The 16,392-nt window shown below is 36.2% G+C and overlaps 1 protein-coding gene across 3 annotated transcripts in view; it reads left to right on the forward strand.

Moving 5' to 3' along the window:
- Window positions 1–16,392, forward strand: part of PPP4R3B (protein phosphatase 4 regulatory subunit 3B) — a 79,271-nt gene that overhangs the window by 16,419 nt on the left and 46,460 nt on the right. For 2 of the 3 annotated variants that reach the window (XM_027865148.1, XM_027865149.1), the window contains exon 3: window positions 5,693–5,791. In XM_027865148.1, coding sequence (XP_027720949.1) covers window positions 5,693–5,791 — 99 coding nt within the window. Of the gene's footprint in view, window positions 1–1,310; window positions 1,454–5,692; window positions 5,792–16,392 lie in introns of those variants that run through there. The other variant, XM_027865150.1, reaches the window with a different exon arrangement.

The following is a 16,392-nucleotide window of genomic DNA, read 5'->3' on the forward strand; positions in this document are numbered from 1 at the left end:
AATCCTGTGCTCTTCTTACTAGACTGCATTTCAATATTTTTTCTGTTTATCATTAGGATTTTTTAAAATGGAATTTTAAGGATATGAACTAGACCTGTGATTCCTTTTGTATAGAGAAGTCCCGGATAAGGAAACTCCTTTTATGAGTGCAGGTTAAGTTCTTTGAGACTTAGAATCTTAAAAAGTTTCTTAGAGCACCAAGAGGTTAAGTACAGCTAGTTTGCATCAGAGATGTGCCTTGAATTTAAGTGTTTCTTTTCCTAGGCTACCTCTCTAACCATTATACTCAGCTGCCTCTCAATGGAATTTTTCCCATGTTAAATTATTTTGCTCATTTTGTTAATGGTGTGCATAGTAACTTAAATGTTCTAAACTTTTTAAAAAATCTCTTTTATTTTAAATCTAGTATGAGTATGAACATTTTTAGAGGAAACTTGATAGGTGACCCAGTTAAGCTAGACTATTTGGAGAGAATGTAAAGATATGACTGAAATGAGGAGCAAAAAAATGGATGAAAACTGGAAAGGATCTTTCAGTATTTCTGAATAAAGATCTTTCAATATTTCTGAATAATATTTTTCTTCGTGAGTACTGGATCCACTTGCATTTCAGGATAAGTATTGCTGTTCCCTGCGTGCTATATGATACTGAGCTAGCACTAAAGAAAAAAAGGTGAGAAGAGCAGTTGCTCTAGACCCTAATAGACACAGAGGAGTAAGTGCTGAAAAGAACACAATTTTGAAGGATCATTTCTCATCTTACACAAGAGGAAGTGGATCTCAAATACTTTTGAAGGGGAAAACAGTCCTAAGAAAGGAGATGGAGAGAATATCAGTAAATACTAATCCACTTGTTAAGTGGGCTTGAAGATTTCATTTCTTTGAAGTCTACAAGAATAATATAAATGTTATCAGAAGCACAGTGGAGATATGAGAATTGAGTGGGCAGTTTTGCAAATTATATTCTACAGCATATTGCTTTTTTATATTATATGACAAAATTAACTCAAAGGTACAGAGAACCAGTACATAGGGCATGTCAAACATGGCAACTAGATTCAAAACTGAAACTCTTGAAGCATTACAGGGGATTTTTGAAAGAGAATTGCCATCCAATTCAGTGAATATTACTTAACAATGTAATTTCAGTTACCATTATAGCTGATGATGCTAAAGTGAAGTTGAAAAATAACTACTCTAATTCATGAAGTTAAAGCAGAGGTTGTAAAGGTAAAGATTACACTATTCCAAATGTAAATTTAATACTTCTGTGTTCGTAGAGGTTCAGAAAGAGACTGAAGTGACTAGGTAGTTCGTTGCAGATGTGATTAAAAATTGATATGTAATGGAGACGGAGCCAGAATAGCAAGAAGAATTACAGTGAACTCTTCCCTCTTCCTTCACAAAATTCCTCCCAAGAGATCTCAACAATGCACCAGACTGAATCCTACAAGGTAAATCAAGAAAAAGTCACAATAAGTCAGTTTTCCAACCCAGATTAGCAGAAAGAGGTGGAAAGATTTGTGGACACTGGGGACGTGGGGTGTCCAGAAGCAGAGAGCACTCCAGAGCTGGGAGAAGCTGTATACCAGGGCAAGAGGAGGTCTCAGACCCATACTGGAGCAAACAGGTGCCATCTGGCAGCTTTGTCATCCACTACTGGGCTAAGAAGGGGTCATGAGTCCTAGATGACCTGGGCCCTCTTGTCTAGTAGGGAGGAAGTTCAAAAGCAAGCAGCATTGGTGTGGCTCAGGTTCTAGGAGCAGAGTGGGGTAGCACTTACAACTTACAGCCTAGGGGCAGCTAGGTGGCGCAGTAGGTAGAGCTCCGGCCTTGGAGTCAGGAGGACTTGAGTTCAAATCTGGCCTCAGACACTTGAAACTTACTAGCTGTATGACCCTGGGCAAGTCACTTAACCCCTATTGTCTCACCAAAAAGCAAAAAAAAAAAACAAACAACTTACAGCCTAGTTTGAAACCTGCAGTTTAACAAGGGCAAGAATCCTAGACCGAAGGAAAACTTGCAGTTGTGTAGCTTCAGATGAGCAGAGCTTTCCATTTGGCTGATAGTGGCTGAGTCCAGCAGCAGTTTGCTGTTGCTCAGACCCAAGCCCACATCAGGAACTTGGAGAACTTACACCAGGAGGCCAATGAACAAACTTTGCCCTAGATCAGACCATTCAGGAGCACTAAAAGTTTGCAGGTGCTCAGCCTGAGTTGTCCCTGAGAGCCTGGAATAGCACAATACTCAATACCCCCCAGAAAGCAGTAGTAGGACCATTCCCTCCAGAAGTACATAACCTAGCCTTAATATCAAGTCTAAAGTCAGAAAGTAATGTAGAAGAATGAGCAATCAAAAAGAATCCTACCAGGAAAAAGCTATTGTGATGAAAGGGACACTTAAGACACAAATTCAGAAAAATGACTCCTAAACATCTATAAGTAAAGCCTCAAAGAAAAATACAGCTTAGGCCCAAAATCAACTAGAATTTCTACACAGAGATGAAACAGGTTTTTAAAAAATTTAAAACATTTGGAGAAATGAATTGAGAATAATAGAAAATGGAAAAGAAAAGCAATGGAAGAAGGAATTGGAAAGATAATTAACAGCTTAGCACAAGAAGTATAAAGCTTTGCCCAAGCAGCAGACTCCATGAAAATTAGAATGACCCAAACAGCAGCCAGGGACTCCATGATACAACAAGATTTATTAACAATAAAGTCAAAAGCCTGAAAAAAAAAAGATAATGTAAAGTATCTCATAACAGAAAGAAATAACCTGAAAAACAGATTGAGAATTACTGGATTACCTGAAAGCCATGACCAGAAAAGGAGCCTAGACGTATTTCAAGAAATCTTCAAAACTGCCCAGATGTCTTAGACTCAGTGCAAAAAATCTACCAGTCACCTCCTGAAAGAAACCCCAAAATGAAAATTCCCAGGAACATTTTGGTCCAAAATGTAGAGCTTCCAAGTCAAAGAAAAAATACTGCAAGCAGTTAGAAAGAATTCAAGTACCAGGGAACTTCAGTCAAGATCATCCTATACCTTTTAGCAGCTACCTCTATAGAGGAGCAGAATGTGACATTACAGAAGACAAAGGATATGTAGGTTTGCAGCCAAGGCTTAACTTAACCCAGCAAAACTGAGTATAATGCTGTAGGGGGGACCTTTAAGGACTTCAAGCATTCCTGATGAAAAGACCAGAGCTGTGTAGAACTTTTGAAGTTCAAGCATAGCTGTTAAGAGAAACATAAAAAGCTAAACAAATATAATGATAAAGAAGGAAATAAGGATACACTACTTAACAATCTAATGTAGTTGGAGGGAGAGAGATAACAAATTTTTATTGATTCAAAAAATGAAATTTTATTAAAGAAAGTAAGTTAAGGGGCAGCTCAGTGGCACAGTGGATAGAGCTCTGGCCTTGGAGTCAGGAGGACCTGAGTTCAAATGTGACTTGACACTTGACACTTAGTAGCTGTGTAACCCTGAGCAAGTCACTTAACCCCTATTGCCTCACCAAAAAGAAAAAAAAATAAGTTAATAGATAATGGAAACACGTGTGCATTTCTTAAGGAAAGCTTGTCTAGGTTCTATATTGTGATCTCATTTGCTTTTACTGATAGAACATTTTAGATACTTTTACATTTACTGTATTAGCTTTTGAAGATGTATGATGCCAGCATTTACTGTAAATGAGGAATTTGGCTTGGCTGAAGTTTATATTAAAAAGAAAAGTCATATGAACATTAGAACACACGATTACCATATCACTTTCTATACTTGATACTTTATTCATGACTCTACAAAAGAAGAGAAACACCTAGAAATTAAAACATTGATAGTTAGAAGGGGAAAAGAAGGCAAACTTTTCTGACTAGAGCTAAACTTCAGCATTACATATGATTTGGGCAGGTAACTCAAGGAAACGAAACAAACATTGGAGAGAGGGCATTGACTTTGAAGTCGGAGGATCAGGGTTTAAATCCCACATCTAGTGCCTGCTGTCTTTATGATCTGAGACAAGTCAGTTAACTTTGCTGTGTCTTAGTTTCCTCAACTATAAAATGAAGGACTTGGGCTAGATGCCCTCTGAGGTGCCTTCTAACATTAGATCTATGATTCTCTGATCCTAAGAAACTGAATGAAGTGATTGAGTGTGAAACCAAAACAAATAACCAGCATGTCTTTTCCAAAACTAGTTTATAAAACTTGTATTTGTTAATGTTTTCGAATCTTTTGTACAAAGCAAGCAAGCTACTCTTTGAAGAGGCCTCTATAAGTATGAACCATTTGTAAAAGTTGACCCTGGGGGCAGCTGGATGGCGCAGTAGATAGAACACTGGCCCTGAAGTCAGGAGGACCTGAGTTCAAATCCAGCCTCAGACCAAACACTTGACACTTACTAACTGTGACTCTAGGCAAGTCACTTAACCCCAGTTGCCTAAAAATTAAAAAAAAAAAAGTTGACCCTGTAGCATCCTCAAAGGAAAGTTCCCTTATGATTCTGGAAGCCAAGGGATGCGTGAAGGAAGATGTGGTGAGCTATCTTCATTCGTTCATTCATTCGTTTATTTATTTTTTAGTTAGGCAGTGGGGTTAAGTGACTTGCCCAGGGTCACATAGCTAGTAAGTGTTGTGTTTTGTTTTGTTTTGTTTTAATGTGTCTGAGGCCGGATTTGAACTCAGGTCCTCCTAAATCCAGGGCTAGCACTCTATCCACTGCACCACCTAGTTGCCCCCGTGAGCTATCTTTAAATCTGCCACTTACAAACTGCTTTGTATAACTTGACCTGCCATGTTCAGACCTGGCTTTATTAATAAAGTAGGTGGCTCTTTATCCAAATAATATTGGTAATATCTTTAGACCAATGCAATTTCAGTGTTATCTATGTTGAATGGTTTTCTGACTACAGTTCTCCCCAGATATTAAGAGAGATTGTACTTTAAGACGTGGTTTAAGACTCCTCCCTTATTCTGACATTTAATAGGTGACATGGGAAAGTCACTTTCTGTGAGCCTAATCTCTATTTATTTTTTGGTTTGTTTGTTTTTTTTTGTCTTTATTTTTTAAAATATTGGGTTTATTAGTAAATTATCTCATAGGCTTGTGATGATCAAATAAAATGTATGTAAAACGTTTTATGATTTTTTTTATGCAAATGTCAGCTGCAATTATTATTTTAGTACCTTAGCAAGAATTAGTGGCTAGTTTGCTAAGTGAAAGAACAAGACACAGGTTGGTTGGCTTTAAGAAGTGAGGAAGGGAGATGGCTGGAGAACAATGACAAACATCAGCCTATTGCATAATTTTACCAGCCAGCTTGCATACCTATCAAGGATTAAAAAAAACAAAACATTATAGCATATGTTGTTTTAGGAAGTTGTTTATTTAATATAGAACTACTTATTTTTGTTCTGAAATAATTTTAATATTCAAAGAATGATACAATATAGATTAATCTTAGAAATTGTCCATGAAGAAAATCATATATTAATTACATATGCCTGAACGGATAACTTGAATGTTTTTAGTGTTCTGCTTATTATTTCTTACCATTTAATGTATACCAATTTTTCTTAAAACTACATTTGATTTTTAATTATGTCTTGAGTAATTTCTTTAACATGCATTACTTGAATACATTTTCATGTGTAAATTTTAAGAAAAAAATCTTTGTTTTTAAATAGGATACATTAATTGTTTGGTCAGAAGCTGAAAACTACGATCTGGCTCTGAGTTTTCAGGAGAAGGCTGGTTGTGATGAGATCTGGGAAAAAATTTGCCAGGTATGGTTCTTTTATTATTAATGATCATAAAGTTTTTACAATGAGCCTGGTTGTAGAGAGGTTTTGATTTTGTTTTTTTAGATGTAAATAAGCATTTTAAAACTTCTGGTAGGATAGAATTTAATGAATAGCATAAAGCGTTAATAATCTTCTGTTCTTTGGATCTGACAGTCAATATGGAAATTCTTTTTCATCATTTGCAGTTAAAAGGCAGCATGATGCAGCAGATAGAGAATTAGTTTCAGCGTCAGAAAGAATTGTGTGTAAGTGCATATACTAGGCAAGTCATTTAATCTGTCAATAGTCCAGGTAACCCTCTACTACTATAATTTTCAGAGAAGGTGCTAACCAGCATTGGTAGAGGAAGTTCATCATTGGGAGCTACCTTCACAAAAAAAAAAAAAGCACAGAACTGGTTAAAAAGAACAACAGTAAATTTTCATGTTCAGAATCCCAGCAGATAGTTCTTCTCCCTCTATATTGTTTTGTTTGGTTGTCTTATTGGCTTTTATAGATTCAGTTATCATATTTATTCAGGTAAGTCTCAGATCAGTTTATTCAACCCTAACCTCTCCACTTCCAGTCTCATCTGCAGTTTTCTATAGGACATCTTCAAATTCAAAATTTTAATTTCATCATATCTAAAACTGAACTAATTATATTTCCCTCTCTATTCCTCCCCTCTTCCCAGCTTCCCCTATTGTCAAAGATCTTCCCATTTACAAAGGCTGGCAAGTTAGGTGTCATCCTCAGCTCGTCACTTTTCATTCACCTCCCCCCCAATAATCAGTTGGTTGTCAAGTCCTATCAATTGGTACATTTCTCTTCTACTTCCCCTTTTCTCCTCTGTAACAACTACCACCCTGGTACAGGCCCTCATCACCTCACATATGTATTATTGCAATAGTTTTCTGCCTCAAGCTTCTTCCTACTTCAGTCTGTCTTCCACTCGGCTGTCAAGTTTATCTTCCTGAAGTGGAAATATGATGACCATGTCTCCTTCCTATTCAGTAAACACTCCCTGTTACCTCCAGGATCAAATATAAAGTTCTCTGTTTTGCTTTTAAAGCCATGCTTAATCTGGCCTCTTCCAACCTTTCCAGTCTTCTTACAGCTTACGCCACTCTAGGTACTCTGATCCGCTGACACTGGCCTTCTTCCTCTTTGTTCCTTGTACAAGACACTCATCTCTTAACTCTGGGCATTTTCACTGTCTTCTGTGCTTGGAACTCACTTCCTCCTCATCTCCTTTCAAGATGCAACTCTAGTACTATCTTCTCCCTGAAGTCTTTTTTCTTTTAGTGCCTTTCTATCTAACTACTTTCCATTAATCACAGAGAATTTATTAAATACTTATTATATATTAGATGCTGTGCTAAATATTAGAGATATAAATTAAAAGAATGAAATAATTCTTTCTCCCAAAGAGCTTACATTCTAATAGGGAAATAAATATGGGGTATTTGTCTTGTATTTATTTTTATTTTTTTTTGTCTTATGTTTATTTTGTATATAATTATATTATGTATAAATTGTCTCCTCCAGTAGAATTGTAAGCTCCTTTAGAGTAAAGATTTTCTTGTCATTTTATCCCTCATACCTAGCACAGTGCCTGATGTATAGAGTGTTGCAAAAATCTTGGTGCATTTTTTCCTTTTCTTTTTTTCTTTTGTGAGGCAATTGGGGATTAAGTGACTTGCCCAGGTTCACATAGCTAGTAAGTATCAAGTGTCTGAGGCTGAATTTGAACTCAGTTCCTCTTGACTCCAAAGCTGGTGCTTTATCCACTGTGCCACCTAAGCTGCCCCACTTAGTGCATTTTTAAACTGCTAAAGCCTTAAAACTTCACTAAAACTTTTGGAACATCCTGTATAGATGGTACTAAATAGGTGCTCATTGATTTGAAATGATGACACTGAAATTCCTTGTAGTTAAATTAAGACTATGAAAGTTTTAATAAGTGTGCTTTATTGTACTCTCTGAAAATGGGAAGTTCATGTATGACATATGTAATTACTCAAGCAGTTTATCTAAGGTAATACAACTAGTAATGACAAAGCCAAGACTAGAACCTAGGTCTCAGTGCAGTACAGAACATTTCTTGCACTACAGTTATTTTCTTGTCAATCTTCTGGTTAAAAAAAAAAAAAGATATTGGCTTATCTGTTTAACCTTAGGTTCTAAGCTTGGTGGGTAGAGATGATCTACAGATGGATTTCATGGAGTCTGTGTACTTGATGGAGAAAAAAATTACATCTTTTTTTTCCCCCATTAACCTCTAAAGTTTAGAATTTCTTTTAATTATTGATGTGTGCAATAAACATTCTGAAAAATGGTCCATAGTCTTTACCAGACTGCCAAAGTGGCTCATAATATAAGTAAGGTTTAAGAACCCTTACTTGAGCACCTTAGTTGTTCCCCAGCTATTAGAAGAATCTGGGGCAATGCTGGGTATCCTGCTACAGTCATGTGTTTTCTTGGCTTCTCCACTAGCAGTATGGGCAGTATAGGATCATAGATGTTGAACTGGAGAGGCCCAGTGGATGTCTAATCCAGTCCCCTCATTTTAGAGGTGATGATACTTTGGCGCAGGGAGTTATGTGACTTGCCCAAAGCCACACAGGGAGTAAGCATCAAGAGGAAGGGTTTGAACCCAGGTCCTGTAAGTGTAGAGTACCTGCTGTACTGATCAAGAATAGTTATAGTAAAAGGCCACCCTATTCCCTCTGCAAGTTTATTTGGGTGACAAATCCTGGTTCAATTAGTTTTCCTTAAAGCTTTTTTCAATTTCTGTCTCCAGTATTATAAGTAATATCTTAAATACTAACTGCAGTGGTCTTTTCTCATTCCTTATCTAAAGCTTTTGATACTGTTGACCATTTCTTCCTTCTACACACTCTTTCCCTGGACTTCTTTAACAACCTTTATGACTTTAATTGCTTTATTGAGTTGTCCTCTGGAGCCCAGCTATTAAATGTAGATTTTCCCCAGTACTCATCCTGAACCCTCTTTTTTGCCTCTAAATTTTTATCCCTCTCTAAATTTTCTTTCTTGGTTATTTCATCAGCTCTGAGGGTTTGGTTATTATCTCAATGTAGGTGATTTACATCTCTGTAAATCCACTGCTATCCCTCTCCTGATCTAGTTCCATACTGCCAACTGTCTACTGGACATCTCTCACTTGGATGTGCCATAAATATCTCCAACTCAACATGTGCAAAACAGAACTTGTATATCTCCCTAAAGCCAGCCCTCCTCCAGACTTCCCCAATTCTGTTGATGGCACCAAATCATTTATCTAAGTCTCCAACCTTGGAGTCAGTCTCACCCAATCGTCCCTCACAGTTGCCAAGGTCTCTCTAGCCTACTTCCACACCAGCCCACTTCTCTCTACTCACAAAACCTCTACCCTAGTTCAGGCCCAATTTTTAAAAATTTAACTTTTCAATTTTTTTTTAATCAACAAAAATCCATCTTGTCCACCCTTCTACCTCTTTCCTCTCCCCCCTAAATAAAGAAAAGCAAGAACCTTGTTACAGACACATATAGTGAAGCAAAATAAATCCCTCAAGTTTCCGTCTGCCCTGTTGAGTTCATTACCTCTCATATATGGGTAGCATACTTCATCAGTGAATCCTGTAAATCAAAGTTGGTCATTGCATTGATCAGAGTTTTAAAGTCTTTCCAAGTTGTTTGTATTTACAGTAATGTTGTTGTATTAATTTTTCTCATAATTCCACTCCATTTTATATCAGTATATACAAGTCTTCTCAGGTTTCTTTGAAATTGTCACCTTCATTTCTTATGGCATAATAGTATTCCATCACATTCATATACCATAACTTGATTTAGCTTCATAATTCATAATCTTCATAATTATCTTCATAATAAAAACCTATTAATTGAATTATTCCAGTAACCTCTTAATTAGTCTTCTGTTTCTAGGCTCTTTCTTTTCCAATCTATTTTCCACACAGCTGCAAAATTTGCCTCGGATCTTTCTGACTCCAGGCCCAGCACACTATCTACTGTGCCTTCTTCATTGACCAACACTTATGTGCATTAAGTACAAAAGTACTTAATGTTTGCTGAATTGAACTGAATCTTGTCTTAGGTTTATAGCCCCACTCCTTAGCATCTTATGCTCAGTATCATCTAGCCCCTAAAGCTCTTGAAATATCAACAGCTTTAAATAGTACTTTCTTTAGGCTCTTTAAAGATGTTCTGTTTAAAGAGCATTACAAAAATACATATTAAAAAACCTCATTGAGGGAATTCCACTGGCATCTAGAAAATATTATTTTATCCACAAAGCTATATAAATAAAGCCTAAATCTTTTTAATTTTTAAAATTAAGTGCATTTTTATGTAGACTGTGATAGTAAGAGAGCCCTAATTTTTCTTATCATTCCAACTATTCCACTTTGGAGAGTGAGATTAGATGTTAAATGTAGAGCTTTGGCAGCAGTGCACACCTTGAAAAATATGGCTTGACTTTCCAACATATCTTAACAGATCCATAGCTTAGACTGTATTTATTATTCTGATCCTTTCTCTAGCTACTTTGATCAAAGGCTTTTTTGTAGCTTCCTTTTGAAGTTAGTAATTAGTCTGATAATAGCCAGTAATATATAAACCATATTATATTTGGGGTGAAACCTCACTTTTGATAATCTTAGAACTGTTCTACCTTTTTCTTTTATGCCTTCCAATTTTATCAGCAGTTTCATTATATACCCATTTACTGCTTATGTCCTTTTTTTCATTTCATAGTACACATACCCCTTTAAGTAGGAAAGTAAATGCATGCCGTAAGTTTTCTGTAAAGTGAATTTATTAGATTCTATTTATCCATTGATTTACATTGTACACTTGTAGTTATTCAGCCTCAGCCTGCCTTATATATTGTTCCTGTTGCATTTAGGCTACACTCAAACTGAAATAATGTTTGTTGGACAAAAGAGTCTGACGATCCGTCAATCACTGTTATATATTAACTTGCTACTTGCATTCCAGGCAATAGGGACAGCACAGTATGTCATTGGATCCCAAATTCTTTAAGTCCAAAGAGTGTTGTTACAGTATAATGTAATAGAAAGAACATTAGACTTGTAAGAAGACAGGTTGGAATCTAGGTTCTGCCACTTATTGGCAGTTTTGGACATACTGTTTATTAACCTTTTTGAGCCTCAGTTGTTTCATAAGTGTGATGGAGGTAAGGATAGGACTGGACCTCTTATTTTATTTGTATAGGGAATTCCCAGATAAGGAAACTTCCCTCAATAAGTACAGGCCAGAACCTTCTTTACAACTTATATTATTTGCCTAGGACTCTGAAAAGTTCAGTGAATTACCCAGGATTTCAGAGCCCATTTGTGGCTCTGAACAGGGGAATTTGAATCCAGGTCTTACTGATTTCAAGGTGGGCTTTTCATCCACTTCTCCACACTGCCTTTCATGTGATGGACATAGTGACACTTTTAATAATCCTGCCTCGGGGGACAGCTAGGTGGTGCGGTGGATTAGAGCACTGACCCTGGAGTCAGGAGAACCTGAGTTCAAATCCGGCCTCAGACACGTAACACTCACTAGCTGTGTGACCCTAGGCAAGTCACTTAACCCTAGCCAAAAAACCAAAAACAAAACAAAAAATAATCCTGCCTCACAGGAATATTAGGGTCTGATGAGATTTTTGTGAGTACCTTATACTTTTAAATTGCAATGTAAATAGAAACTGTTATCTTTGAACTGAGGCAGCTTGCTATGGCATTAACAGCACTAGACACAAGAGAATTGATTTGAATCTCCCCATTGCTATGGAATTCCCTTTCTGACATTAAGCAAGTCACACTATGAAATTATTTCTTCAAATCTAAAATAAGGATGATGGTTATAGTTGCATTGCCTATTTAATTGGAGAAACAAATGAGAATCTATACTTCTAGCATCATGAGCTGCTATTTTTGTGTCATTATTTATGGATTCCCTGAGAATTAATTTAAGTAAACTCCCATTAAGCAGAGAATACCTTTGGCCTAAAACAATTGTATGTCTAGTTGAAGAACTGCTTTGAACTTAAGGGTAATATCCTGGTAGTTATTACAATATTTATGAAAACCATTGTATGGGAGTTAACAGCAGCATAGCTATCTGGCACCTTCACCTACATGACTAAGAACTAGGAAAAGCAGAATGATCCTGAGAAAGGCCAAGACACATGTGACTGAGTTCATGTACTAAAATTTTACTCAGAAATAGACCATTAAATATCCTTCTGAGCTTTTCCCACCATTCTTTATAGACCTAACAAGCTTGATTGTCTATTTTACAAGCTTATATTAAATTAGAAGGGGAAAGGGGCATACTCAACTTACGGGAAAATAAGAAGTAATGATACAGAAGGCAGAAAACACAAAATGTAGATACAAAAAAAAGCAAAGTATTCCTAGGGAACATTTTGTAGCCACAAACAATTCTACATACTTCAGTTGGATCTGAGAGGATCTTTGTCTTTTAGTACAATAATTACTGTTGATGATGAAGACCTTGAGTCATCAGTAAAATGGTAAGGTATATTTAGTATATTCAGTATAAGGCACAGTGCAGAGTATTAGATACAGAACCTACCCAGAATTTTGAAGACCTTGGTTCCAATCCTACCTTTGACACATCCTGGCTTTCTCTCCTAGGACAAATAATTCACCCTCTAGTGCACAATACAAGTCTCTTTAAGTGACGGAAGAGTTGCCTATCTGTATTGTTTCCCTTGGGGAACTCACGTACTAACAAAATCACAGGCTTACACCCTAAGTAAAATAAAGGATAGGAATGTGTGTGTAATAATTTAAGATAAAGTTAAGAATGCTTTTAAGAGGAAAAAAGTTGTGTTCTTAACCATCTAGTAGAGTTTACTTATTTTCTGAGTATTCTGGTTATCCAAAGTTTTAATATGCTAGATAAACAGACTATAGGTGTAGTATAAGGATGAAAGAAACTTCCTTTTTAAGTTTTGGGTGTCAGTTTTGTCAAGGCATTTAGTGTTCAATTTAGTCTTTAAGTTGTACTACATCTCATTCAATGGCTAGCATCTGGCTGTGCAAATAACTACTAAATAAGTAGCTATGTGACCCTAGACAAGTCACTAAACCTTTTACAATCTTTACAGACTTATTGAGGAAAATGCTTTGTAAGCCACGAAGCATTTTATGTATTATAGCATCTAGATGTGACCTATTTTATGTTAGAAGTTTTTGTGCTACTATGAAAGTACACGTGCCTCTTTCATAAACAAGATCTGTAAAGCAGAAATAATGTTAAGGGTAATAAAATACTCTTAAAAAGAATTAACTTTGATTTCCTTGGATTCTGCATCTGAGATGGATTGTTATTATTCATCTGTTAGCAGTACTTCAAAAGTTTCATATCAACTGTTCGCCATAATAGTAAATTTTTAATGCTAGCCAGAACTCTGACATGATTCCATATAGGTAACTTTAGATCCATAGTATCTGCTTTACTGTCTAAATTTATTCTCTGAGGTTTGCAAACCAAAGAGAGAGAGCATAAAATTTCTTGTGGTACACAGTTAAATTTTAAACTAACTTTTCCAGAAATTAAATAACAGAGTATAAATGTAAACTATCAACGTGTAGCTTAATGATAGCTTAAACACTAAGACTATTAACAATTCTCCACCTGTAAAAATAATTCAAGCATCTATGAAGCACCTGCTGTGTGACCAAGATGGTCTCCTTTCTGGCTCAGTCATTCTACCCTAAATCCCGAGAGGGAGGGAGGGAGGGGGAGAGAGAGTGAAAGAGAGAGAGAGAGAGAGAGTGTGTGTGTGTTCTTCTGCTTCTAATGCTGAATTGTCTTCTCTTTCCTCTCTCTCTACCAAATGTGTCTGCAGGTACATTTCAGGGCTCAGAAACTTGTACAGGGGGAAAAAATCTACATCTTTATTTTCACTAAGCTTTAACTGAAATTTAGCATGCCTTTTCAAGTATAAATGTATGCAGCAAACATTTTGAGAAGTCAGTTCAATAAGCATTTGTTAAATTCTATGTGCCAACACTGTTCTAAGCACTAGGGCATCATAGGCTTCACCAGATTGCCAAAAGAGTCCATGACACAACCCCCACTCTCTGTGATTTCACTTGATGAGTTCACTTAGCATCTTTATGCATATAATTCTCAGATCTCTATTTCTAGTTGTATAATCTGTTTCCTAAACTCCAGTTCTGCCTCACCAACTGCCTTTTGGACTTCTCAAATTTAATATCTCATAGCCATTTCAAATTTAGCACATCCAGAATAAAAACTCATCATCTTTGTTCCTAAACTATCCTGTCTTGAAAACTCCTCTATTATTGTCATCTAGACCAATTGAAATAGATCCCTGCTGCTACATATTGATTTAGAAAACCACAAATTAATGTTAAGATATATTGTATTTTTTTCCATTTTGTTAAACATTTTCCAGTAACATTTTAATCTGATTAGAGTAGGGGTGGAGTGAGGAATTTTGGGGTCATGAATTTGACACCACTGGTCTCTCTAGACAGCCATCCTTCCTGGCACAATTTGGGTGTCATACTCAGTTTCTCACTCTCACCCCACGTATCCAGAATATTGCCAAATCTGGTCATTTTTACCTTCATAAAATCTCTCATAGTTCCTTTCCCTCCACATACACAGCTACTATCCTTGTGTAGATCCTCATCACCTCTTGCCTGGACTATTGCAAGATGTTTCTAATTGATCTTCATGCCTCAAGTCTCTCCCTACTCCAATCCATCTTCCACTCAGCTGCCAAAATGATTTTCTTAAATCTCAAGTCTGATCATGTCACTCCTTTCCCCTCCTCACCATAAACTTTAATGGTTCCCTGTTAACTCCAGAAATAAATATAGTCCTCTGTTTGTCACTTGAAGCCTTTCATAATCTTGCCCATTCTTAATTTTCCATACATCTTACATTCTGCTGCCTTTCATACACTCCAGTATCCAGCTGTACTGGCCTACTTAATCTACGTTGTGCACAATACTCCATCTCCCAACTGCATGTTTTTGCACTGAGTTTCCCTCATGCCTGAAATGCTCTCTCTCCTCACCTATGGCCTGGGCTTATATCAAGATTCAGCTCAAATCCTACCTTCTATAGGAAGCTTTTCCTAGTCCCCTTTCTCATCACCACACTGAGTGTACCTTCCATCCATATTGTATTGACTTGAATGTACATTTTCTTAATCTTTCTTCCATTGGAATGTGAGTTTATTGAGGAAAAGAACAGTGGTTTCACTTTTGTATCCCCAGCATAGCACATGCTTGTTGACTGAGAGAGGCTGTGTGTGGTGAACTTAAGAATAATACAGAACCTTCCTTCAGATATTGCCCCTGCTGGCCTTTGATGGGTATGTGATTGTGGTCAAGTCAGTTAATTGCTCCGGATTTTTGGCAATAATGTATGACTTAATTTGTATGTCATAGAATCTGTGTCTTGCCCTAGGGAGTTCCCATAATGATAAAAATTATAGAAACTTGAAGTATTGGCATTTTTTTGGTGGGTAGTTAGGACTTGTTTTATGGTAAATAATAATAAGAAGGGAATTAAAGATTGCCACTTAGTGACAGGACAGAAGAGTTATGGCAGACTCACTTCTGCTCTTCTACTATTATTGGAGTTGTAGAGTCCTATTTCTTGCCTGGAATTCAGTTTAACAACATAATAATACTTATACTATGCACTTCGTACCTAAGCTGCATGCATACAAAACTATTAATTGTAATGTTGTTAGAGTAGAATTTTAACTAAATATAGATATTGGAGACTTTGTTGTAAAATTATTAAATAGCACTTGTCAGATAATTTTTTAAGGTGGTGTTACTTCACTAAAGGCCTGCTTTCCCTCATTTTGGTTTGGAATTTTGCCTGGGTTCACTGGGTAAATAAAATGTGTTCAGGTCCTCATAGGTATTATCAAGAAAGTGTTTAGGTTAATTATCTTGTTATCTTAGGACCAACCTTGAATGAGAGACATACTTCCTCAAAGCAAATAAAATGAAGTTAGATGAAGATATCACTTTTACAGCCCTTTAGAAGCCTTTACAAGCCAAGAAATTTTGTATATTTATTTGTATTGCCTTAAGTCTGAGGCAAACATAAATATTCTTATTGTAATGGAAATGGTGTATAGTGACTTCTTCAAGAAATGTCTGATGTTTTTAGGTCCAGAAAAGGTGATTTCACATTCTAAGAGAAAGAACCTTGAGGCAACTTGTATTTTAATTCTTTGTTAGAATAGCTTAATTTTTCATAATTACACATTTTAAAATAATTAATATAGGGGGGGTTTTTTGTTTATTTTGTTTTGTTTACAATTTTATCACCGTAAACTTACATACTCCCAATGAGCGTTGTGGTATGGAGCTGACCGTGTATTCTCAAAGGCTTTATCAGTAGAACATAGTAAGCTTTGACTTTTAAATCAAAATCTTGATGTATTAATTTTGACGTGTTCTTAAACACAATTATTGTTAGAATTTGTTTCTCAAAATATTATTCTTGTTTAAGAGGAAATAACCAATTTTGCTTGTTTTTAT

Source organism: Vombatus ursinus, unplaced genomic scaffold (genome assembly GCF_900497805.2).
Source record: "Vombatus ursinus unplaced genomic scaffold, bare-nosed wombat genome assembly UNPS02014778.1, whole genome shotgun sequence".
Classification (NCBI taxonomy): Eukaryota; Metazoa; Chordata; class Mammalia; order Diprotodontia; family Vombatidae; genus Vombatus; species Vombatus ursinus.